Consider the following 25668-nt stretch of genomic DNA (forward strand, 5'->3'; position numbering starts at 1 on the left):
ATTTAGCGCTGGCGTCGATAAACTGAAAATATAGTCAAGGCAGATATATAAAATGCCGTAACAAACATTTTGTGAAAAAGTTTTTTTTGTAGACGCATACACTCTATGTTTTCTGTCAGAAAATAAATAAAGTTCAACCGTTTTCAAAGAACATTCGTTGAAAATTTTAATAAGAGGTTTTTGTGACGTTATGAATAGAACGTTCGAACGTAAATGATCAACAAACAAAATCCTATCTAGTCATTTAATTATGATTCATTGCGATAATTATCATTAAATTCTTATTTAGATTTTAGCTAGATGTTGGGTCAGTTTGGGGACCTTATCGAAATTACTCATTTGCATATTGAACACACATAAGACGGGTACCACAAACATATTTACTCAAAAGATATTGGCCATATATACATAAATTGTGGTCAACTAGAAACTTTTAAGTGTTCTTAATATATCTAGGAAAATTTCGACAAATCCATGCATTTTTCACAACACTTGTAGAAGTGCTAACTTTTTAACACCATTTATTGTGACATCATGAGTCGAACTAATGTTGCATGACCTCAACTTAAAAACAGACATTATTGGCAATCCCTTTGAAATCAAGTTCAAATTTTGGTTGAAAAAAGCCCTCATTGCACCTAGTCCTTTTCCTTTAAGGTGCTATATTTATGCAATATTTTAGAATGGACGAATCTTTTTAAACGGACAGCATCATGTGATTAAACCAAGATCTGTAGGAAATTTATCAGATGCAGAAAATCACCACCTTATACCTCAGGAGGAACAGGTTTTTGATTTTGGAAACGATGCTCGTAAAATTCCAGGTATGTTGTAACATGAACAATACTTAAGTAACAAAATTGACAACGTGTAAAAGTGCGAAAAAAATAATTCTCATTTTTACAATGATTTTCAAAAATGAACCACTGTGACCATCCTTAATCTTCAATCTTCTATGGTCTTCCATGCACTTCAACTTACTACTTTATGTGGCATTCTTGCCTTTTTTTTCTGCGTCACTGATGTGTTTTGTTGACGGATTTTTCGTTTGGCGTACACATTTTTAATCACGGCATATATGATGAGTTCATTTTAAATATGATTTGTAAGAAACCAACTAATATAAGACTGATCTAATATATAAACTGTTTAACCTGTATCACATTTTTTTATTGCATAATGATAAAAGTCTGCATTTATATATTTCAGAAGATGTGTTATTGCAAGATAAAAAGAGATCAAGAACTGCTGTGGGTAGTAACCCTATTGCAACAACACATTACAAAGTAGAACTCCTGCTCTGTATCGATTTCGAGATTTATGAAAAGTAAGTACTTTTTTTTATTATAATTGTACTATTGACATAAATAGAAAATTTTAGTCTCCATTTCATTTAAATTAAAAGGAAATATATATAACCTTTCTTCAATACAATGATTGATCTTTTGTACGCCAGATCCGAGTTTCCAGGATTCAAATGTTGTTCATTTTCAAAAGACTTATCAGTGACGCTCGATTAGTTGTTAAAAGTCCATATAAAGTACTAAGTTCAAGATCGCTGAGGACCAATTATTGCAAAATGTATACAAGACGCAAACGCTGGAACTTTTATTACTATTACAGATTCCTAAATTAAAGGAGAAGCATTTTTCTAACTAGGCCACTATATATTTTGTTTGTTTTCCGCATGTTCTCAAAAACGCAAGTACAAAATTAAGGTATCACCGCAAACGACTTTTTATTGAGTTTTCATTTTTGAATTTATACGCAAGAATGATATTTTTTAATTTGTACCTATCATGTTTGTTTTGTTCACACATTGGTGTCAATATACATGATATAATAGAACTTTCGGTGACTCTCATACAAGTGAGAGGTTTAGCTAGCTATAACACTATGTTTAATTATCAAGTTCTACAGAAGAAAATAACTGTACTGAGTCAGGAATATGACAGTTGCTATCAGTTTGTTTGATCTGTTTGAGCTTTTGATTTTGCTTTTTGGAAACGGACTTTCCGTTTTGAACTTTCATTGGAGTTCGGCTTTTTACTTATTTTACTCTTTACTGACATAGAAACAAGCAAATTTTTGAAGAAGCAAAATGAAAATTTGCGAAGTTTGCATAAATACCCCACATTACCCCTATATATCTAAAAAAACGTATAGATAAAAAAATTTAAGATATGATTTTTTGGTTATTATTCAAACTATTGATTTTCAATAATTTAAAGAAAACTTTACCAATATGAGATTAAATGTATGCTAGACCCGTGTTATGTGTTCATTTTGTCATTTCTAAGATGAGTGTTAAAGGGGCAATAGCTGCGAATAATATTAAAAAAACTAATATATGGTTTTTTTGGTTAAATCATTGGTGAAAGTGAAATAATCATTCCCTTCTAGCAGGCAGTATGGTCAAATTTTGTCGAAATAACCTAAGAACATTGATGACGAATTGTTCACTTACAAGTGAATATTTCGACCTAATTGAATCCGGATTCATGTGAAATTCAATTTAACTCCTTAGCTAGAGATGGATAACACGTGAATTGTATGATGTTGTGTAAAGTTATTTAAAGAATGTCAACATTGAAAGTGAAACAAATGTAAATCATTTGAATTACTGATTCGAGCCACAAAAACATTCTTATACAGGTAAAAACGATGATAAATATGTACTTTTAATCTATAATATGAAATTAAACAGAACTAGAAAAATCCAATAACACAAGTTCGCATAATCTTTTTACATCTATATTTATGTTTACATCGCTAATATGGTCATCGTATAACTATAGAAGTCAACTCGGCAGTTAATTAGATTGCAAACACTAAACAAAGCTACGTATTATCATGTTCATGTTAATTGTATATTTTAGACTTTTTATAGTTTGAATAAACATTGTTGTAAATCAGAACTTGGGTCAAATCGGTTAACATGAATTTGACAGCTAGTACCCCTTTACAATTATTGTACGTTGATTATAAAACATGATAGAATTGAATAAAAAATATCATGCAGAATTGTTTATTGAAGATTTTGCTTTGCGGGGAAACTTTCAATAATAAACAGTTTGAAATAAAGTGTTTATGTAAAAAGATGTACTCTGCAAAAGTGAATCCATCTGATTTTGGACATATCCATTAAGGGTTGTTTTTCAATTAAAATTATCTTTATATGTTCATGATTGTGCAAGACAATTATGAACAAAATACTAAATGCAAAATTCATAATATTGCCTTATAAAGAGTATGCACTACTTTGGTGTCCCGTTCGACACGAGTAAACTTTATTTTCTTACAGGGTAACAAAACATTACACACAATAACACAAGTTCTATATTATAGCTGGTATAACCAAAGTACTGGGAATACGGAAACTGAAAGGAACATGGCAGCAATTGATTCCATCATGGAATACTACGCTTATGTTATAAATGATGTAAGTATTACCAATGTGTTTTCAACTGTTCGGGCGGAGCAAACATTTCAATTTGCACAAGGACGTGTTTTCAACTGATTGGGCGGAGCTAACATTTCAATTTGCATAAGGACAGTCTATTTTATCATGTGTGTGATAAAGATGATAGTCGTTATGACTATTACTGAATTCTAATCGCCTATCAGTGTCACCGAAACATTATATAAAAACAACAAAAAGAGATTTTGCAAGTGCTGTTTTACTTTTATATCCACAAATTATAAACTGTTAATTTTTTAAAATGTTTTTAAACTCCGCTTTACAAGAAAATAAACGACTATGTCTCAAATATTTATTTTACGAATACACATATAGTGTTTACATATTTTAACCGGCTCAATGACCATAAATCGACAATTCATTGATGATATAAAAAAAAAGATGTGGTATGATTGCCAATGAGACAACTGTCCACAAGAGACAAAGATGACACATACATTAACAACTATAGGTCACCGTACAGCCTTCAACAATGAGCAAAGCCCATACCGCATAGTCAGCTAAAATGAGTTTATCCAAAAACACCTGTTTATAGGTCTATAACTAGCATGCGGGTAAAACCCAACCCAGTCAAATGAAATAAATCAAGTAGTAATAAGGGCTATTGTAACCACGTATTGAATTAATAAGAAAATAAGGCATGAGTGTACATGTATTTAAAAACATTTAAAATGAAAAGACAGAACAGCCTTTATGACGCTTGAAATTAAGAACCAGTTTTTCAGTTTTTATAATAAACAAAACCCAAAATTGTTCAAACAAAATTGGGATCCTTTTTATATTTCATATTAAGTGAATGTCAAATTCAAAAACAAGAACAATTCTAAAATATTGGAAATGAGTACAAATAAAAATCGGTGGAGCATTTTTATTTTTATCTGTAGCTTTAAAATGTCACCAGCGAGCATTTCAAAATAGATTTCGTATAGATTTAGAAAATGTAGCATGGTTCAACTAAGGCAACATCAGTATACCACTGTTCAATAGTCATAATTCGATTAAGCAAAAACAAATCCGCTTAACAAAATAAAACCGAGGGAAACACACCAACTATAAGAGAAAAACAAAGGAACAACAGAATCACTGAACTACAACAAAAAGCAAACTCGTTTCAAAACATCTGACAAAAAATTTAACTATCTACATCAGTCAGAAAGTGATTTCATATTGCTAAATTCACAACGTGCTGGTAAGTATCTTCTATACCATTGGGGTTGAAATGGCTTTATCTGAGTTGAATGTGTTTTCTTTACGTTATGTATATTTACAGATGAACGTTCACTATGAGAGTATTCAGGGAGTACCATGGGACATGGAAATTGTGTATGCTGGCATTTATATTGCTAACGTAAGATTTCTTGTATGTTTAGACAACTACCCATAATGAGTATGATTTGGCACTTTAATAAGTTGTTTTATGTGTTTCTTGTTAAACAAAAGATTTGTTTGAAGTTGAACGTTAGATAAAACGTTTTTTGTATGCATTCAGTACTAACGAAAGGAAAAACAGTGTTGAGGGAAAAAACTCAAGAATCATGGAACAAAAATCGGCAAATAACAATCAATCAGTCGCCAACGTAAAGAAATAATTAATAGACCAACAAAATATAATGGAAAAAATGAAGCAAACTGAGAAGAAATGTCACTCCAATAACAGAAATGCCGAGGGTCAATGTGGCGGGAAATACTTGCCTTACATTGAATGAGTTAACGATGCTTTCCCTTTGTTTTATGTATATCTTGAAAAAAATTATCGAATCGGAAAACGTTCTTAGTTAAACATATTTATTCATAGTGGTTTGGGAAATAAGGTATTGCAACTTATATTAATTCCTTTCCACTTTGCGGGTGCGAGTGCTGAATTGTAGTGGCATCAGTCTGCTATTTTTTCAAAATGTTCTTGATACAATCAATTCGGTATTCAAGCTCCAATCCCCTCCCCACAAAACAAATAAAAAATAAATAAATTAGAAGTAAAAACTAACCCAAACAGCAGTGAATATATAATAATTACATTTGGAACTTTTGAAGTGCTCAGATATCTTTTACTTTTGATAGTTATTGGAACGTTTACTATATTATCAAACACTCACCTAGGAATGAAAAGAAGGTATGACAAAACCAATAGTATGCCCATTTAGTTCTAAATTAAAACTTATTGTTCTTCCCAACGCCTACATATTTTGCTCAGACGCTCTGTAATTCTTTTAAGTGCGAGGTTTGGCGTGCCACAAGACCAGGTTCAACCCACCATTTTTTCCTTTAAAAATGCCCTGTACCAAGTCAGGAATATGGTCATTGTTATATTATAGTTCGTTTCTGTGTGTATTACATTATAACGTTGTGTCGTTTGTTTTCTCTTATTTTTGAGTGTAAATTCACATTGCGATAAGACGTGTCACGGTACTTGTCTATCCCAAATTCATGTATTTGGTTTTGATGTTATATATATATGTTATATTTGTCATTCTCGTGGGATTTTGTCTATATGTGTTACATTTTAGTGTTATGTCGTTGTTCTCCTCTTATATTTAATGCGTTTCCCTCGGTTTTAGTTTGTTATCCCGATTTTGTTTTTTGTCCATGGATTTATGAGTTTTGAACAGCGGTATACTACTGTTGCCTTTATTTATCACGGGTGTGAGACAAGATCATACATTATCAGAAACGTCAAAATGTCTGAGGAGAAGTTATCATCGACGTCACAATGTCTGAGCATTATCAAGCTTGCTTTCGGTCAGCGTAAACCCGTCTCAGGGAAGGGGGAAAAGACCAGAAATAGAATGATAAACAGATAGTCGGATTTTCTTCGTATAGATATCGTAAAATATCAGCCGCTTGACACAATGTGAAGCTTTTTTAGCTTGTTCGCTGCGCCTATTCGCTGAAAATTCACATTGTGGCAAGCGCAAGAAATTTTACAATATTGATGTGTAGAACACCGGATTATCTATACATATTATACTTTTATATATAAAAATTCTTTCATTCACAATTATACGACAAAAATCAATATTCAAACTTTCAATATCATTTTACAAATGTGCATTTTAACATTAGGGCTTCTTGTATTTTAGGCAACTGTCATAATAATATCATTTGGAGATATTATGATTAATCTGCAGATGTAAGCCACAATATCAAAACAAAAAATAAAATGAAATAAATTAGGAAATTAGACAGAAAATGAATTTTGTAAGGAATATAGAATTTTACTTTTTGATTAAAAAAAAGTAATCTGATAATTGACGATATCCAACCTCTATTTATAGACTTTTGTGATGAATTATGTTACACTGACAATAATAAAAAAGGCAGTTTCCAAAATAAATTTGTAGAAACACTATAACAATCGATATGCAGAGATTTGTTTACTAGCCAGATGAGTGTTTATTGAAAGATAGTTTGAACAAAATCTATAAGTGAAAATGTGTCTTAGATAAAAGTAACATTTTTCAAATTCAAAAGTCATTTATTTTCACAGTCTCCAACAAAATCTACTTGGACAGAATCTATTAAATATCTAAGTTCCGGGGAATACATAGTTGACGGTGAAATTGCTTTGGACAACTTTAAAGCATGGTTAGAAACAAACGCAGCACAGTTACCTGATTACGACCACGCCATGTTATTTTCAGGGTAAGTTTTCAAAAACTTGCTAAGATTTTCTTACCGAACTTTTTTAATTTTTTTTTGTCTGCCATACAAATCTATGCTACTCGCCTAGTCAAAATTAACATAAAAAAACACCTAACTCTGAGGAAAATTCTAAACGGAATGTCCTTAAGCATATGGCAAAATCAAAAGCTCAAACACATCTCGCGAAGGGATAACAGCTGTCATATTTCTGACTTGGTACAGGCATCTTCTTATGTAGAAATTGGTGGATTTAACCTGGTTTTATAGCTAGCTAAACCTCTCACTTGTATGACAGTCGCACCATGTTCTTTTGTTCGTATGCATTTGCCTCGAGAAGAATGTAAAAAAACTTCATATGAGAATAATTGAAAAACCTTCCGACATGTAACTGTTTTTCCTCCCAATATATTTAAAATGGTCTGACCATGCAGTTACTGATGATCTAAACATAATACAACACCATCATCCCGGCCAGATAATATCTCATTTTCCTAAATTAAGAGAACCACAATACATCGAAAGTAATAATGGATTTCTTTGAGGATTAAACCAGAGCATGGACATAACGAAAAAAGGGTTTAACTAGACTCTCTGTCAGTTAGTGCTTTGACACAATGTCAAATCCACTAGTTGAAAACTGTGTAAATGATCGACCTAAGTCCGCATTCAGAGACAAAAGAATGTTGTTCCTTTCTTCACGATACATATGTCATTGTTCCTGCAATAAAAGCTACAAACAATAGTGTTGTGTCTGTAATTGCTACTACTAGTGTCTTATTAATATTTTTGATAAAGGTTGTCAAGGGCTTGAAATTGCGATTAATCATTATTTGAGATTTCACCTTCTAAAATAAATATTTAATTGAAAAAGGCATTGGTGCCACCATGCTAAATGATATGACTCGGACACAAATTTCACCAATTAAGCACTATATTCTAAAGTAGGCCAATTTAAGTTTGTTTCTACTTGATGTTATAATAAGAAAACGTTTTATTTCTAATTGCAAACGTGCTATGCTATATCAAACAACCTTAGCTTCGTGCTCTTCCATATCGTGCCAATTTTTCAAAACATAGTCAATGATTTTTTAGGTCCATTTATTTGCAATATTACACCGTATCCAAATATAGATTGTTGAAGGAGACAAAAAATATCGTTGTCATCTTGAAACATATATATATATATGGCCTTTGCTAGTCTTGTATTATTTTCATATTTTAGTTCATTTATATGTTTTGGAGTTTAGTATGACTTCCATTTTCACTGATTTAGTACACGCTTTTGTTTAGGGGCCAGCTAAAGTCCGCCTCCGTGGATGCGGGCTTCTCTCGTTGTGTTGAAGACCCAGTTGTGGCCTTCGGCTGTTGTTTTTACTTTGGTCGGGTTGTTGTCTCTTTGACACATTCCCCATTTCCATTCTCAATTGTATACATGGTATATCATTATATTATGATACCTATTCTGAAACCAATTCTCATAAGGTTTAGTTTGTGTAAAAGAAAATAATTGAAATAATCACAGTGTGTAAGCGAAAGAATTTTGAAACCGATATTGATACTTTTGTTAGAATACTGAATTGCAAAACTATTTTGCCATTGTGAAATTGTTGGGAACAAGTCTTTACATTATTTAATTTTGACCAAAAAAAAGGGTTTGCCTCCCTTTTGCAAATACTTCGGTCAAAGTTAACTTTTCATTTTTGTTCAGGCTTTTGAGACAACTCTCCATCCGGTTCATAATTTGTAAAAGTAAACAATTATAGGTCAAAGTACGGTCTTCAACACTGAACCTTGGCTCACACCGAACAGCAAGCTATAAAGAACCCCACAAATGACAGGTTTAAACATCAAGCAACACCTGATTATGATAGGCAAACACAACCAAGTATCGTTGCCTATGATTGATAGATCGTTGTTTAATGTCCAGTGGTAAATATATGATACATATTCAGAGAATATATGGACCGAGAACACAGTTATTTCGTAGTGCATTTCTTTCAGACATTAAATTGAAATTAAAAATATCCATTTCGCTTTCTCAATAATATTTTCACAGTGTCCTGTACTACTTTTGGGACAAATCATAGAAAAATTCATCAGCTCTAAATGACAATATGGACACTTTTATGATATGGGGGTCTTGAAATCTTCTGACAGCTGCCGAAGTTTACCATTTCAACTTGAACAAACCACAACTTTACTTTGAAAATCATTACCCCAATGTTTTAGAGTAATTTCATTCCCCTACTTACTATTTGACGAATAAAACACGAAGAAACAAATTTGGAAGGGGTACGAAAAATAATTGCAAGAAAAACTTTGCCAATACTTGGGACTATTTTTGCTGACAACAAAAATCAAAGGACGAGAACTGTGTCCCCGGTCCTATACATCATAAACTAATAAGTAATATTTAAAAAAATCAGAAACTTTGCTGTGTCACATATTACCTAAGGAATCATTCAGGAACTGCTGCAATTTTTTTTAATTTTTTTTTTATCCGTATTCACGTGACCTGAACCCGTCTGTACGTCCGCACAACATCATGGTCACCAATGTTTAGCATGGGTTGAACCACTTGATGTGAGAAGTTATTTCGTCGTTTTCCGTTGTTTCCTTTGATTTGGTCAATCTGTTAAGTATCGTCCGCTTCTTTTGACAAAAGAGGACCAATTTGTCATTTTATTTCAAGACTTTTTGAAAGAGAAATAAAATTTGTGTTACAAAGATTCTCCATTTACGGCGGCATACAGAATATGGATGAAATCTGTTCTTTATATATATGATAGTCTTCATTTCTCCCATGAAAGTTCCAAATAATGTCTTTCTTTCCGTTTACAACTGTTTATGGTAACGACATGCAGTACCTCCTTGTTAAAGGGAAGAGGTGGTTTTCACATGGTGTGTAAAGGAACAAGAAAGCCGATACCCAGTGTAGGATAAATGCCCTACGATTAAGACTCCTTGTAACATCTCTTCGTAGAATCCCGTACATATAAAAAAAGAAGATGTGATATGATTGCCAATGAGACAAAATGACACATAAATTAACAACTATTTGTCACTGTACGGCCTTCAACAATGAGCAAAGCCCATACCACATAGTCATATATAAAAGACCCCGAAACAACATATGTAAAACCATTCAAACGAGAAAACTAACGGCCTTATTGATGTACAAAAAATGAACGAAAAACAACCACTGAATTACAGGCTCCTGATTTGGGACAGTCATATACATACAGAATGTGTCGGGGTTAAACATTATAGCGGGATCCTAACTCCTCTAACATGGGACCGTGGTGTAACAGCACAGCATAAGAATAGCTTATACAAATCAGGTCGAAAACGTACCTATTGCAGTAGTTGTGCATATGTTCTTGTTCTGAATAACCACTGAACGTTAAGCAAACACCAATCAATTATTCATATCGAAATTGTAATACCAAAATATCAAAATGAGGCTAGTTTTGTTTTACAGTTTTCATAGTACTTTCTAATTCTAAGACGTTACAATCCCAAACGCAAATTTCAAAATAACTGTCTCGTGAAAATCTAAATGATGTTTTTTTTTAAATTTATTTATCATACTTATTGATTTTAGAAACTAACAGACCCAAAATATATTCATCCTTACCTACAATGCCCTTTAACATTTATATCATCTAAAGTGAGCCATTGTCACTTTACACACATTGTGACTTGGATTGAAAGTTGTCTCATTGGAACTATACCACATCATTTATTCCTATCTGCTGTCTGAGACTAATAAGAAGATATTTGTCTATGAATAATAGCAGATGAGTGTTACTGGTCATAAAAAATATCGTTATAAAGCAAGATTCAGGATATAATTTACAAAAAAAACCTATTACATAATTGATTTTAATTTTTTTTTATTAAAGGTACGATTTGTTTACAAATACATTAGAAGGACCATCTACAGGCCTACTAGGTATGTACTTGATACAGCTCTAAATAAAAGGATGAACAAGTTTATCAAAGATACCAGGCTTATAATTTATTTTGTTCGCCAGACGTTGGATTTATTTTCGGAAGACTGATCTACGACACTCGAATCAAATAAAGTTTACATGGCCAAATAATAAACGAAGTTTAAGAGCATTGATGACGATAATTTTCAAAGTTTGACGATGATCTAATTCGATAAAAAGGGGGTAGTGAAAATCAAATGTTGTAAAAGAACACAACAAAAAAGACGACAACAAGGCGAAATTAAAACCTGTAAAAAGGTTACCAGTGCACACATTAAGTATCTGATTTTCGGATCTACTGATAGAAAAAACACGTATAAATTTATAAGGTGAATTTAAGTATAACATATTTCATCAATACGAAGAAGTGAACAGTAACAGATTTAAACATATAATGGTAATATCGTTTTAAAATAATAGGTATTGAGAGACGGTTATATCCTTTCACATTAACCCGTACATTTTACAGTATTATGTTTCATCATTCCATTTCTCAGGTATGTATTTCCCACTATGTTTTATATAGAATCATGTTGAATACATATATCAAATGATATTCATTCGTAAATATGAAGAATTTTATTATTTATTATTAATTACAGGTTTAGCATGGGTCAAAGCAATTTGCTATAAAGTCAGGTATAATGGATACTACGAGAATTCCATTGTTGAAGATAAAGGCAAAGCAATTGTAGGTCTTGTAGCAGCACATGAACTTGGTCATAAGTAAGTCATAATTTCAATTAGGGCACAAAAATGTATGACAAATAAGATTTAATACTCCTTGCATTTCAAATCTACAATGAGATTTCTGATACATTTGAATACAACACAGATGAATACAGAAATCAATGAAAGTAACTTTGTATTTTCTATCGATCAGACTTTTATAACAGGTCTATTTATGGTTTTAAGCTGTCCTGTCCTCCCTCATTGCAGATGATGATAAAATAAAAAAAACTTGTGAATAAAATTTGATACTGTCCACTCAGTAACACTGATTATATCACTCATTATTGTGAGGATATCTATTATATTTATATTGTTATATCAAGCAATACATACAATACAGTTTCTACCAGAGATTGGGCATCCATTGAAATACACTTCATTTAAGGGTCAATGCTATTCCCAACTATACTTTCTCCATTAAAATGTATCTCTGTATTGGGCCGTTCATGAATAAAAAGACGGTATACATAAGCGAAACGGCTTTTATACAAAAACATTCATAAAGAGTTACATAGACATTATATAAATACAAATCTTTACTATTAAATGTAAAGACCTCATCTTGTGTTTCGCTTCTCTTTCTGCCACAATATATTAATCACCATGCCTCTGTGTCCTATAGGTTTTATGCATAGTCGCATTTGTCATCCATTCTTGATTATTCAGTTTGGGTCATCGGACGGACTTTTAAGTCATAGACAAGACTTGCGTTTTGGACTTGTCGGCCCGAGAACACAGTTATTTGGTAGTGCATTTCTTTTAGACAATATTGAAATTAAAAAAATCCAACCTGCACTTTCTCAATAATATTTTTACAGTGTGGTGTACTACTTTTGGGACAAACTATATCAAAATCATAGAAAACGTTATTAGCTGTAACTCAAAATATGGACTATTTCATGTAAAGAGGGTCTTACATTCTATTGACAGCTTCCGAAATAATAATGTTTAACCTTTTTTAGCTGGACAAAATCACTACTTTATTTTTTACACACTTACAACTAGGCCCTAAATGCCAGCGATTTCGTGGTACTGTTCTAGTAAACATTATAACGAGAAAAATTATGTACAATTTTCGGTATGGTAAATTTTTTAGAAAGAAAGAACGAGTTAGCAGTATCCTTTAACTTTACTTTCCGCTATATAGGTGATGTTTTCTCACTAAATATTCAAACTTTGGTGACTATGTTGAATGCATCTATCCCATAGAACTTAAAATAAAGGATTCAACAGATACAAATAAGTCTGCCTCATATCTTAAATTACATCTTGAAATGGACAATGAGGGTCGGTTGAAAACAAACCTTTGCGACAAAAAGAATGAGTTCAGCTTCCCAACTGTGAAATTCCATTTCTATGTAGCAGCATTCCAGCAGCGCCTGTATACGGATAATATATCTCCCAATTGATAGATATTCCCGGACTTGTATTTCCTATCATGATTTTCTTGATAGAGGGTTGCTGCTAACAAGGAAGCTATTAAACAAAGATATCCAAATTGTTAAGTAAAAATCATCGCTTCGTTCATTTCACGGACGCCATTACGAGTTGGTTGACCGTTTTGGAATATCCGTTTCATAGATGATAGCGGATATGTTCCTAATGTCGTAACTACAATCCCGTCCCATTTTTACGAATGTGATGTACAGAATTAGACTTATTACCGAGTTTATACTAAAATAAACAACACGTCGGTTTCTGCAGGTGGAACAGGATTTGCTTACCCTTCCGGAGCACCTGAGATCATCGCCATATTTTAGAAGGGTTTGTGTTATATCATTCACGATCCTTTTCAAGATCACCAAAATGCGGTACCCGATCTTTCACGATCCGAAATATCATGTTTTTGGGGGTTCATGCTAATATATTGGCGAGTTTTGGATGTGTCTATGGGCCACTCGATATCTCTCGGCCGGAAGTTCGAATAAAACTCTCGGAACGTCTCTAAAGTTTTCGGTCATTTATACAGGTCTTAACAGGTTGTTATCTACGTCTTTGCTATGGTCCCTTGATGGCCCTTGACGACGCAATTATATTTGTTTTAAAACGACCACTGTGCATTGTGTTTATCTGGGTCAGTTGTAACTTGGTATTGTATGTTGTCTCGATAACATTTAAACTAATTATGTTTGAAGATTTAACCACGGGATACTGTGTATTTCATCATACTAGACTTACGGGAGATAACATTCTGGTTAAAATATTAATATCAGATCGGAAAACAGAAAGATAATATTCTTATCAAAAGTATTTAATTCAATCGGAATCAAACAAATATATACAAAATAAATACTGTATTTATGTTTCTGGAGAAACTAACAATGATTGAAATCAGAATATTTTCAGAGTTGCAATTAAAGTATTTAATATGACAAGATACTCTGCTTTGGTATTTTTTAATATTCATTTGTAAAGGAAACATAAAAATTAAATCTAAATAAATTCTTGCATCCTACAAAAAAAATTTATGTACATGTATAAACAATAATCATTCATTTATATTTCTACATTAATTATTTCATACGATTTTAGTTTTTATGTTTTATGAGTAATTATTATTTATTTTTTTGTATTGTAATATATCCATAAAACGGAAAGTAAGATCAATTTATTAAATATTTAAATTTTAAACGGTCGTGAATAAAAATACTTGTGTGTTTTCAATTCATAAAGCATGATTTTAAATCCTTGCAGCTCACAACAACCGTACAAATAATTTACAATAATTACAACAAAATTTAATTACAACCCCAATGTTGATTATTTTTTACTGTGAGTATGGATTTAGAAGTCTTTACTTATATTTTGTATAGTAATATTCACATAGTGGAATGTTAGAATTTAAAAATAGATTTATTCGATAAATAAAAAGTCCATCCGTAAATAATTGACGTTCGTGTTTATTGGTATTATATATATTCAAAAGAATTTGAAAAAAAATTACTAACAGGAACGTTCTAGTTCATTATAAAATTTAAATTCAATTTTTATTTGTTTGTTTTAATAGTTTAACCTTATAGCATCTAAATATTTGTACTATGGTACGGTTTTGAAAATTGTATTAATTGTGTTGACCAACTATCCTACACGTCTTGATTCATTCACATTATAGATCACATTTCAAAAGCACACTATCGGTTTGCGTTCTCAAAAATTCCGGATAAAATGTCAATGAATCCGGAGTCAAAACATTTAATGTAGGCCGTTTGACTAGAGCGTTTGACATTCGATTTCAACTATTAGATTAAGATATGTGATGACGAAAATGCGTATTCTTTTCCTGAGTATCAGTGAGATGCTTTCTATTTACTATTTCGTGCGCTAAAATACTACTTGCAAGCAATACTATTAAATCACTCGTGGAATATTTCGTTTTTGTTATCTAAATTCAGGACACGGCAGAAAAAGCTTTACATGTGACTTTTAATCACGGTCATCATTACTAACGGTCTTCTGACCTCGAGTTGTTTCTCTTTTGTTTCTTTTTTGATTCAATGTCCTATTATAAACTTTGACCTTTTAAAAAAGCTGAGGATTGTCTACCCAAGGAATAGATTCCTTAACTTTGTAATGTATTTGGCATTTTAAAATTTTTCATTCGAGCGTCACTGATGCTTTTTTTGTAGATTTAACTCGTGTCTGGCGTTTTTTTTATATCTACATACATTTGTACCTTTTTATATAAATTGGTTATTTTGAAAGTGTGTATAGGTATTCATAAACTTCTGAATTAAGAAATTCTTTGGCAAAACAAAGTTTCTCTGTATAATGTTTGAATTGATTTAAGTAAAATCAGGAAATCCTTAAAATTTGAGATGTTTTTATGAGACCAAAATAAGTCTCTTCATAAGAGGTCCTAATCAATTGCATGCCACAGGTTTAACCGTATACAACATCTATACCATGAGTAAAGATAGCTTCAAATACGGAGTTGAGAATATAAAGGCATTCATTTAGGAAACAAAATATAAAGATATGATAGATAAAATAAATGCATCCAGAATTCCGGATTATAAAGCAAACTGAGTGCATAAATTTATATTGCGATAGTTTTGTGCAATTTGCATAAGTCATCCGGTTAGTAGAAATTAGGATTTGCCAATGGGTTATAATCGGAAAAAATATGTACATTCCCAAGTAATATATAAAATAGTCGAGCTTTAAAATAACTATTCAAATAGAAGCTGTAAATATATACGTTCAACTGGCTTCTTCTATTCACAGTCAATTATTTCAATTCGATCAGGTGACCCGGCAGTCAGCAGTCTTAGGTTCATGGTCGGTTGAAAACAAAACTTTACGACAAAAGAGATGATTTCAGCTTTCCAATTGTGAACTTTCCATTTCTAAGTAGCAACATTCCAGCAGCACCTGCATACGGGGTATATATCTCCCAATTGATACGATATTCCCGTGCTTGCATTTCCTATCATGATTTTCTTGATAGAGGTTTGCTGCTCACAAGGAAGCTATTAAACCAAGAGTTCCAAATGGTGAAGTTGAAATCATCCCTTCGTAAATTTTACGGACGCCATCACGAGTTGGTTGACCGTTATGGAATAACCGTTTCACAAATGATATCGGATATGTTCCTTACGTCGTAACTACAATCCCCTTCCCTTTCATGAATATGACCTACCGAATTAGACTATTTACCGGATTTGTAATCACTTAAGCAACACGACGGGTGCCACATGTGGAGCAGGATCTGCTTACCCTTCCGGAGCACCTGAGATCACCCCTAGTTTTTGGTGGGGTTCGTGTTGTTTATTCTTTAGTTTTCTATGTTGTGTCGTGTGTACTATTGTTTTTCTGTTTGTCTTTTTTATTTTTAGCCATGGCGTTGTCAGTTTGTTTTAGATTTATGAGTTTGACTGTCCCTTTGGTATCTTTCGTCCCTCTTTCATGTATTGCTTTTTTTTTTTTTTTAAAGAAAGCAACTTATTTACAAATATCACCGTTTTTGCAAAGTTTCTGAATAAACTAAATCAAAATAACTTTAAGAACTATTTAAAACAGTAATATTAAATGATATTTCTGGGACAAAAGTAGTATATGCATTAAAAATTTGAAAAAAAAAATCATGTTTTTTTACATTTTTATTTCTCTGAAATTTCGAAGAGCTATCTGCCTTCTAATATTTTGTAAAAACGATATACTTTAGGTCTTTATTTTTCTCGAATACTAATCTGAATGTTAAACCATTTTGACAAACAATTTTATTTTTCCAATATTTTCATAATAATTGATTAAATAAGATTATTTACTGACGGAGCACGTGTCTTCTCGATGATATTTCAATGACGACCCTATAACAGATCTTTCACGATCTGTTTGTAATGCTTGACCACCGTTAGTTATTCTTTCACGATCATTTATATCGATTAAACGAATGACACCCATGACATTGGTAATATCAAAATCGACGAAATTAAAAAAGAAAAATATACACAACCGGAGTAATATTAGCTTTTAGTTTTGGAAATTTTCAGAGATTATCTTTTTTGTAAAAATATAAAGAAAGGAAACAAAAGCTTTAAATATGTAGTAAGATTCTTATAACTTTGTTTCAGCTTAGGAGCTTCCCATGATACTTCTAGTAAGAACCAATGCTCTGCCGATGACAGATACGTTATGGCACCGAGTGCATTGGCAAAAAACGACGAGAAAGCAACAAATCACTATATTTTTTCAAACTGCTCCATTGCTTACTTTGAGGTGTATATAGATGAGCTCAACCAGTAAGTTTATTCTACTTATATTCGGTATTTTTATTTCAGATTTTCTTTTTTTTATTCTGTACTAAAATTATTTAACAGGTAGTTAAGGCACATATTGTCTTAATAAGTGTAGTAATACGATCATAGTAGAGCTGCTTTTTGTTACGTTTTTGTTGTAAAACCCTACTTACGAAAGACATAACGCACCATACAGGGAGTTAATATGAACATCGACAAGACGTTGTTTGGTTTATTCTTGACTATTACCAAATGAAAATAAAACGTGACCACTATTGAAATACCAGAATTACATCATACGCTACGAAATCTTGAGATGTTTACTTTTACTGATCCGTAAGTCAGCTAGTCTTTTCAGTTGGCGCACTCATTTTTTTAATTGAATTTTAACCTGACTCAATGTTTGGTAAAACGATGGAAAACTTATAGGGACAATATTATACTTTCCATGATCAAACATAAACTTTTTATTTTCATTGTGCATGTGTCATAGAGATATGAATATTTGTTGACCAAAAAAAATTCGGATTTCCCAAAAGCATCGCCTGAGGGAGGTATGACTTTTCGAGGGAGGACAAATATTCGTATCCTCCTTAGCTAAAGAAAAAAATTGTTATATTCCACTGCCAATTTTTACTTCATTAACATAAAATAGTAATTTACATATAATATTTGTTACGCAGATTGTCAGTGACCGTCGCTCTCACCTCATATGGAATTCACTGACCCTATATATATGGTTTTATATTTAAGTCACTAGCACACTGTGTAGCGAATTTATCTTACCGACTTTCTTGCCATTTCACATTTAAATTAGTGACCTATCAAATCGATATATTCTTCAATATACAAAAACATTCTTATATTGCCAAAAGTAACAACTAGTTAGCTTTTAATGTGTTTTTAGTATTTATTTCACATTATCATCAATTTCTTAATTTTTTGTCCGATTGAAACGTTTCAGATTTTTCCTCAACGCCGTGTCGTTCTGGTAAAGGAACATAACACCACAGCTAATCGTGTATGAAAACAAACCACCCCCTACTAACCCCATATTAAAATATACACGGTCTCCACGCGTTTCATTGTAACCAATGATATTCCTAGAAATGTATAGGAGGTAAGATAATGTTCATATCCGGGTGTATTTATAACTATATAAGACATGCTTAGAACCGATGGTAAGGTATTTATTAGTGAAATGTTTTTTTTTTTTCTGTTTCGTTTTTACGTCTGATTTTTTTTAACGCGATAATCATTACTATCGCTATTTAAAAACGGTTAAAAATATTAAGCACTTTCAACAAGTATAACGTCACATGAGGTAGTCAGCATGCTCAGAGGGGGTATGATACTCAGAGGTGAATATGAAGTTTTATGATGTTCTCAACCAATCAAATTATGATTTTGCTATCAGTATTTAATAACAGTAGAATAAATGAAGATCTCTTTAGATTCTGAGATCAGTACGTCAAGAGTCATCGTCATATTATTGCTAATTCTTTCAGACATTTGGTTGCTGGGTGTTAAATCAAATGCTAAATATAAGATATCAAAGGAGTGAAGAAACTTTAAAAGGAAAAGTTTATGAGTTTTATTTTGATTTTCAGGGTTGATAGAAATTGCATGGCATCATTGTCACCAAACCATGATCCGTTAGCCCTTGACAAGTACAATAATACGTTACACGGACAGATATATAATCACGACGAGCAATGTATGCAAAATAGAAATCATGAAGATACATATCTTTGTAGGGTACGTATGAACATTTAAACCTTCCTCTACTTAAGATAATAAAGCATTACCCTCACAAATCATGAATATAGTCTAAAGGATGTAAGTTTGTATTTAATATCGTTTATCAATATAGCTTTCAATGAGGAGTGTATGTAAACAAATTTCTCACCTACGTCTAGACTACTTGAATGAAATAGAAAATGAAATGAAAAGAATAGAATAGAACAAATGGAAAATTTACACAAAAAACACAATTCCTTAAAAAGAACATACAAATGCTTCACATCTAGGCAATACATTTGAGCTAACAGTTTTAGTACGTCTATATTAAGGCCCCTAAGAAAATAAATTTGGCATCTTTTTTCAAAACTTTCTCCTTAACTGTATAAGAACATCAGGACTTACGGAAAATTCTAAAATGACATAATTGATTTGCATTGTTAACAACACCGTGAAACAACTATCATATTCCTGGTATATGTACGTATAATTATTTACGAAACTATTACAATGTATCATTTTTCAAAAATGTTAATGAGCTGTAAATTTCTTTCTCTACAAAAAAAACCCCAAACTTAACTACGTGATAAAGTGTTCTTTTTATTTGTCTTTGTACATATGTAACCTTTTCTGTTTAGTCCAGTTTTGTAATACAATGCTGGTGTGGGTCGGGATGTAATCACCCAGCAATTGTTGTTGTGAATGGGTCTTTTTTTTTTTTTTTTTTTTTTTTTATCTAATTGTCTTTTTTTTCCGCTTATATACTTTGTTTATATAGAGTGTCTATATGTCATTTTGTTTTTCTTTGTTGAAATAGTTATTTGTTTTTATAGTGATTAAGATTATAACACAATAATCATGTTTGATTTTGAATGTAACACGTCTTCTGATTGGCTGACGTCGTCTTCTGATTGGCTGACGTCGTTTTGTTTATCAGGGTTGCATTCAATGTCGTAGCGGCTACGTAGTTCTACGTAGATTTTTGCCTAGTTGCTATCCATATCTATGTATAAGCTATATGCTAGCTACTCGTTCAATAGTCATAATAAATCTACGTAGCACTACGTAGCCGCTACGATATTGAACGCATCTCAGCTCATAGCTATATATAATTTTGTCATATGACCGTAACGTCATCAACATTTTCATGATTTACTCCGGTTTAGAATGGAATTTAGAAATTCAGTTCTAAGACATGACTGTAATATTGTTTCTGTCTATTCGAAATATCATAAAAAATGTGGTGCACACTTTAAAATAATCCAATATGCGTGTTATTCAGTGCAGAGGCGGATTTAAGGGGGGCAGGGGGCCCGGCCCCCCCCCCTTTTTGGGAAAAAATTTGGTTGCTTATATAGGGAATCACTGAAGCGTGACTGGAGCGGGCCCCCTCTTAGGTCAGTCAGTGGGCCCCCACTTATGAGAATTTCTGGATCCGCCACTGCAGTGTGCACCACATTTTTTTATGTTATTTCTTCATGTTGACAACTGTACCCTTTTTCTTTTGTAGTCTTTACTTATAATTATATCTGTTTTATTTGCTCATCTATAGTTGTCAATTTAATGGATTTCTGTAATACAAGTGAGAGGTTTAACAAGCTATAAAACCACGTTTAATCCACCATTTTCTTCAGACAGAAACGTCTGAACTAAGCCAGGAATTTGACAGTTGTTTTCCATTCGTTTAATATGTTTGAATTTGCCATTGGATAAAGGACTTTCTGTTTTTAATTATCCTTTGAGTTCGGTATTTTTGTTATTTCAACTTATCTGCACAAACTAGAATCGCAGATACCAAATTTTTTGTTTGTTTTAGGTCACGAAAAATCTTACTTTTAGAAGAATTCACGGAATCCAAAAATAAGAAAAATACTGGAGGTGATATCATCAAAATGCTTGATGTTTATTGAGTTTGACAAATCGATATTTGAACAAACAGTCGGTATTTGAATTGGTATTCAGCACTCTTACTTGCCGACTCGTTTATACTCTTACGATGTAGAATGTGTACACATTCCTTTTAGAAAATATCTTGCAAAGTTTTTAATTTCATGTATTAATTGTGAACGCATAGCAGGACGCTTACAATATAGACGCACCTAGTATCGTTCATTCTGGTGTTAATACAATTCGCCTTTCAGAATCTAAAGGATCATGGGTAATTTCATTGTCGTACCCCAAAATGAAAATAACGTTACGTTATTGGTGGAATTTCCATTGTTTGTGACATTTCTAATCAATCACGACGTTTTGGTGTACACTTTTGAAAATATTTCCCAGGATGCATTCGATTCTGAAACGGCGAATTTTCCCAGTTTTATGTTTTTTGACCTGATTTGTCATCCTACTTAATTTATAAGATTTGAACATCGGCCAACTAGTGTTGTCTAAATTCCACGGCCGACACTCGGCTAACCGAGAGATTGGTCGGTTAATCTATATTGAGTATGCGGCTATATCGGCGGTTGGTCTGTTAATCGGGTTGGCTAAAGTCTGTTAATCAGGTGTTATCGAGAAAATCATTGCAAGTTCAGTATGTTTCATTGTATAACTTTTTAATTATATTTATATCATAAAAACTGTTCATGTCTAACAAAACGATTTGGAGTACTGAATCCAGTGGTGTAATTATTTTTTTTCTAGCTTCAATAAACGATCTATAAAATGAAAAGGCGAGTTACTCATCAGTAAATTTATACACATTTTACACACACACAATGTACACAAAAATGACAAGTTGGTTGAGTTTACTTGCATGCAATATTTTGAACATCGAAAAAAGACAGGCATTATGTTTGTTTACCATATTAACATCAATATGTGAAAAATCTACACGAAAAACTGTATTTTGGTGACATAAATCAATTTTTGATAAAAATGTGGTCTGTTAATGGGTCGGATGTATAAAACCCGGTCTGTTAATTGGTCTGTTAAGAGTTATGAATGACATTACAAGTATAATTTAATTTTTAAGTCATTATTTAAAATCAAGTGTGATTTAATCACTTCAAGTTGCTACTTGATCTTAATCTACGATAAACTATGGTGATATGTTGCCATTGATGAATCTGATATTACATGCATTGTATCATCACATTAAGTTCCCACACGTTTTCCTAAAGTACTGATAAATCGATTGGTAGTAACTTTGTAGTGATCATACATCGCGGAAAACTCAAATTAAACGTTTAATATTATAAGACCATGGGTAACATATGCATAATTTAGTTTTCACTTTCTCTACACCACCGTGAAGGTCAGTCATTAGAAAAACAAGCACGTTTGCGGACTGCGAGTCGGCTAAATGACTTACGATATCATAGGAATACATCATTACTCGAAAAATAAAATTAATATTATGCATTTATTGGGATTTCCAGGAATATAAATTTTTCTTTTTGTTACACATTAAATCAGCACCCAACGCAAATATAAAAAAATCTTACTAATGTCAATTTCTTGTTTAGAACCACATCTTACCAACGATTAGAAAACAACGGTCATTCCGTACTTGGTACAGACATTTCCTTAGGCGGCAGAAAATGAAAATGATGACTTGGTACAAAAGACAATACATACCGGAAATAAACTCCTTATAGATACCAGGATTGGAATTATATATTTACGCCTTATATTTACGCCAGACACGCGTTTCTTCTACGAAAAACTCATCAGTGACGCTCGAAAAAAATGTTTAAAAGGCCAAATAAAATACGAAGTTGAAAAGCACAACTAATACCGGCGTCACACATCAGTGTATAAATCCGGCGTGTTCAAAATCATTTACGCTGCCAATACGCTAGTAATTTTGGATGCATTTAACCTGTCAATCATATTTGTAACGTGTGCAAAACGAGATTTAGGCGTGTTTTGGGCGTACTAGAAGCGTACCTAAGCATTTATCCGGCGTTCAAGAAACGTATGTTGGCGTATGTTGTATGCTGCATAAAAATTTCCTCGGGTTGTAGCGTTCATCAAGCGTATTTACTTCATTGGCTAGAGGTATAGGAGGAGGGTTGATATCTCATAAACATGTTTATCCCCGCGGCAATTTTGCGCCTGTCCCACGTCAGGAGCCTCTGGCCTTTGTTAGTCTTATATGATTTTTAATATTAGTGTCTTGTGTATAATTCGGAGTTTATTATGACGTCTATTATAACTGATCTAGTATACATATTTTTTAAGGGGCCAGCTGAAGGACGCCTACGGGTGCGGGAGTTTCTCTCTACATTGAAGACCCATTGGTGGCCGACAAAAAAAAAAGGCTGATTGATAACTTGGCGTAAATAATAAATTCGTGCGAATTCGAGCGGCCAATCAGTCAATATAACGCTATATTGAAGTGACACACCCTTCAATGAAATGCAAAGAAATAAAATCAAAATAAAAGTGCTCTTTCTATAAGGATACTGTTGCACCGTATTGTATTTTTTTCGTCACAGGTACATCTCATTTTTTTTCAATGTGAAAATATAAACTAAAGGTAGTAAGACTATTGTCGTGGCTAAATAACTCTTAACTGACACGATTTAAATTGTCCAACCCATTAACAGACTGTATTCCCCTAATATTCATTTAAACTTGGTATTACTCAACTTATATAACAATTAGAAAATATTTATTAATGACAATTAATTTTTTAGAACCAAAATACTTTTTTGTGTCCTTTAAATCATATCTAAAAATGTTTTTTAGCCTTTTATTCAAAATATTGCTATGCGTACAAGCATAAAATTCACACACTTGCGCGACGCCTTTTCGTTTTACTTAAAACTGCGCAGGCTATGCATTTTGTTTACTGGTGGAAAATGTTCTATGATAGATATCATTTTGTCAGACACTTTTCTTTTTTTGAAGTGGTTCTCATAATATGCCAAAAATCTGTATATTTAACAGAGTTTAACATTAAATTGTGAGTTTTACTCTTAACAGACGTATAACCAACCCGATTAACAGACCAACCGCCGATATAGCCGCATACTCAATATAGATTAACAGACCAATCTCTCGGTTAGCCGAGTGTCGGCCGTGAATTCGTTGGATGTTAATAAAACTATGTACTTAAACTATATCGAACATAATAACAGGGTCAGATGTATGCACAGATGTGATAATAACTTATTTTAGTTTTTAACCTATTGTATAGACAAGTTTACAGTCAATGAGTATAGTATAACGATAAATGAAAAAGAGGCGATAGATACAAAAGGAACATTCAAAGTCATCAGTCGAAAATAAACTGACAACGCCAAGGCTCAAAAGAAAAATTCAAACAGATCAACAACAGTACACAAAACACAACATACAAAACTACAGACTGAGAAACACGAACCACACCAAAAACTGAGTGTGATCTCAAGTGCTCCGGAAGGAAAAGCAGAGCCTGCTCCACATTTGTTAATACTTATCATTTATTTACATGAAGTTATACAAGACATTCAGTTTTTATGGTAATTGTAAATAATTATACTTTTTTTCAGAGCCAGCACTATCTAGATCCTACAACAGTTTGTAAATATATGTATTGTAAAGTACCAGGAACAGGATCTTGCAGCATACATATACCTTGGGAGGGAACTGTGTGTGGGGATGGAAAGGTAACATTTATCAACCAACTTTTATAGCTGACTATGCGGTATGGGCTTTGCTCATTGTTGTAGGCCGTATGGTGACCTATAGTTGTTTATTTCTGTGTCATTTTGGTCTCTTGTGGAGAGTAGTATCATTGGCATTCATATTACATATTCTTTTTTTATATTGTTAGTTCCGTTCCTACTTTTTTTCTAATTTGAAATGGTCCATGTTTAGAATGAGGCACACTAATTAACATTAATGATATAAGTTAAAATGCAATTAGGTCGATTCTTGGTTCATCTTAACCAAATTAGAAAAAAACCCACTTATGTTATATTTCAGTGGTGTATTGCTGGCAAATGTTGTGAAGATGTACGAGCACAATCAGCGAACTGTAAGTTAGTTATTGAAGTACAACTTTTTTAAAGATTATTTTGCTTTTCTGTTGATTTTTAACGTTTACCAAAAGGGGTCTAAAGGGTTTAGAATCGGGCGCATTATGTACCAATCATATTATGCAGCTATATAAGAAATATTTCTTTCATGTCATTATCCATGATAATTTTAACATGGACAAGCATTGCGTTGTAATATGTTGACCTTTAACCAATGTGCTCAACCTATTAATTGACCTGAAATCATGTGTGCTATAAAAAGAATAAAGTAAGGTACACGCTGTCTTGTGATAACCTTCGTGTATTGCCCTACATAAAGCAAGTTGACCTGTTATCCGGTCGACTTGTGGAAAATCCACTGGTTGACATCTATA

The 25668-nt window shown here is 32.5% G+C and overlaps 1 protein-coding gene across 1 annotated transcript in view; it reads left to right on the forward strand.

Moving 5' to 3' along the window:
* LOC139504523 (uncharacterized) overlaps positions 1-25668 on the forward strand; it is a 46557-nt gene that overhangs the window by 11270 nt on the left and 9619 nt on the right. Inside the window, exons 4-14 of the mRNA XM_071294626.1 lie at positions 683-824; positions 1210-1327; positions 3349-3442; positions 4752-4829; positions 6966-7120; positions 11026-11075; positions 11718-11841; positions 17421-17588; positions 19196-19343; positions 24806-24922; positions 25242-25293. Coding sequence (XP_071150727.1) covers positions 683-824; positions 1210-1327; positions 3349-3442; positions 4752-4829; positions 6966-7120; positions 11026-11075; positions 11718-11841; positions 17421-17588; positions 19196-19343; positions 24806-24922; positions 25242-25293 — 1246 coding nt within the window. The remainder of the gene's footprint in view (positions 1-682; positions 825-1209; positions 1328-3348; positions 3443-4751; positions 4830-6965; positions 7121-11025; positions 11076-11717; positions 11842-17420; positions 17589-19195; positions 19344-24805; positions 24923-25241; positions 25294-25668) is intronic.

Source organism: Mytilus edulis, chromosome 14 (genome assembly GCF_963676685.1).
Source record: "Mytilus edulis chromosome 14, xbMytEdul2.2, whole genome shotgun sequence".
NCBI classification, from domain to species: domain Eukaryota; kingdom Metazoa; phylum Mollusca; class Bivalvia; order Mytilida; family Mytilidae; genus Mytilus; species Mytilus edulis.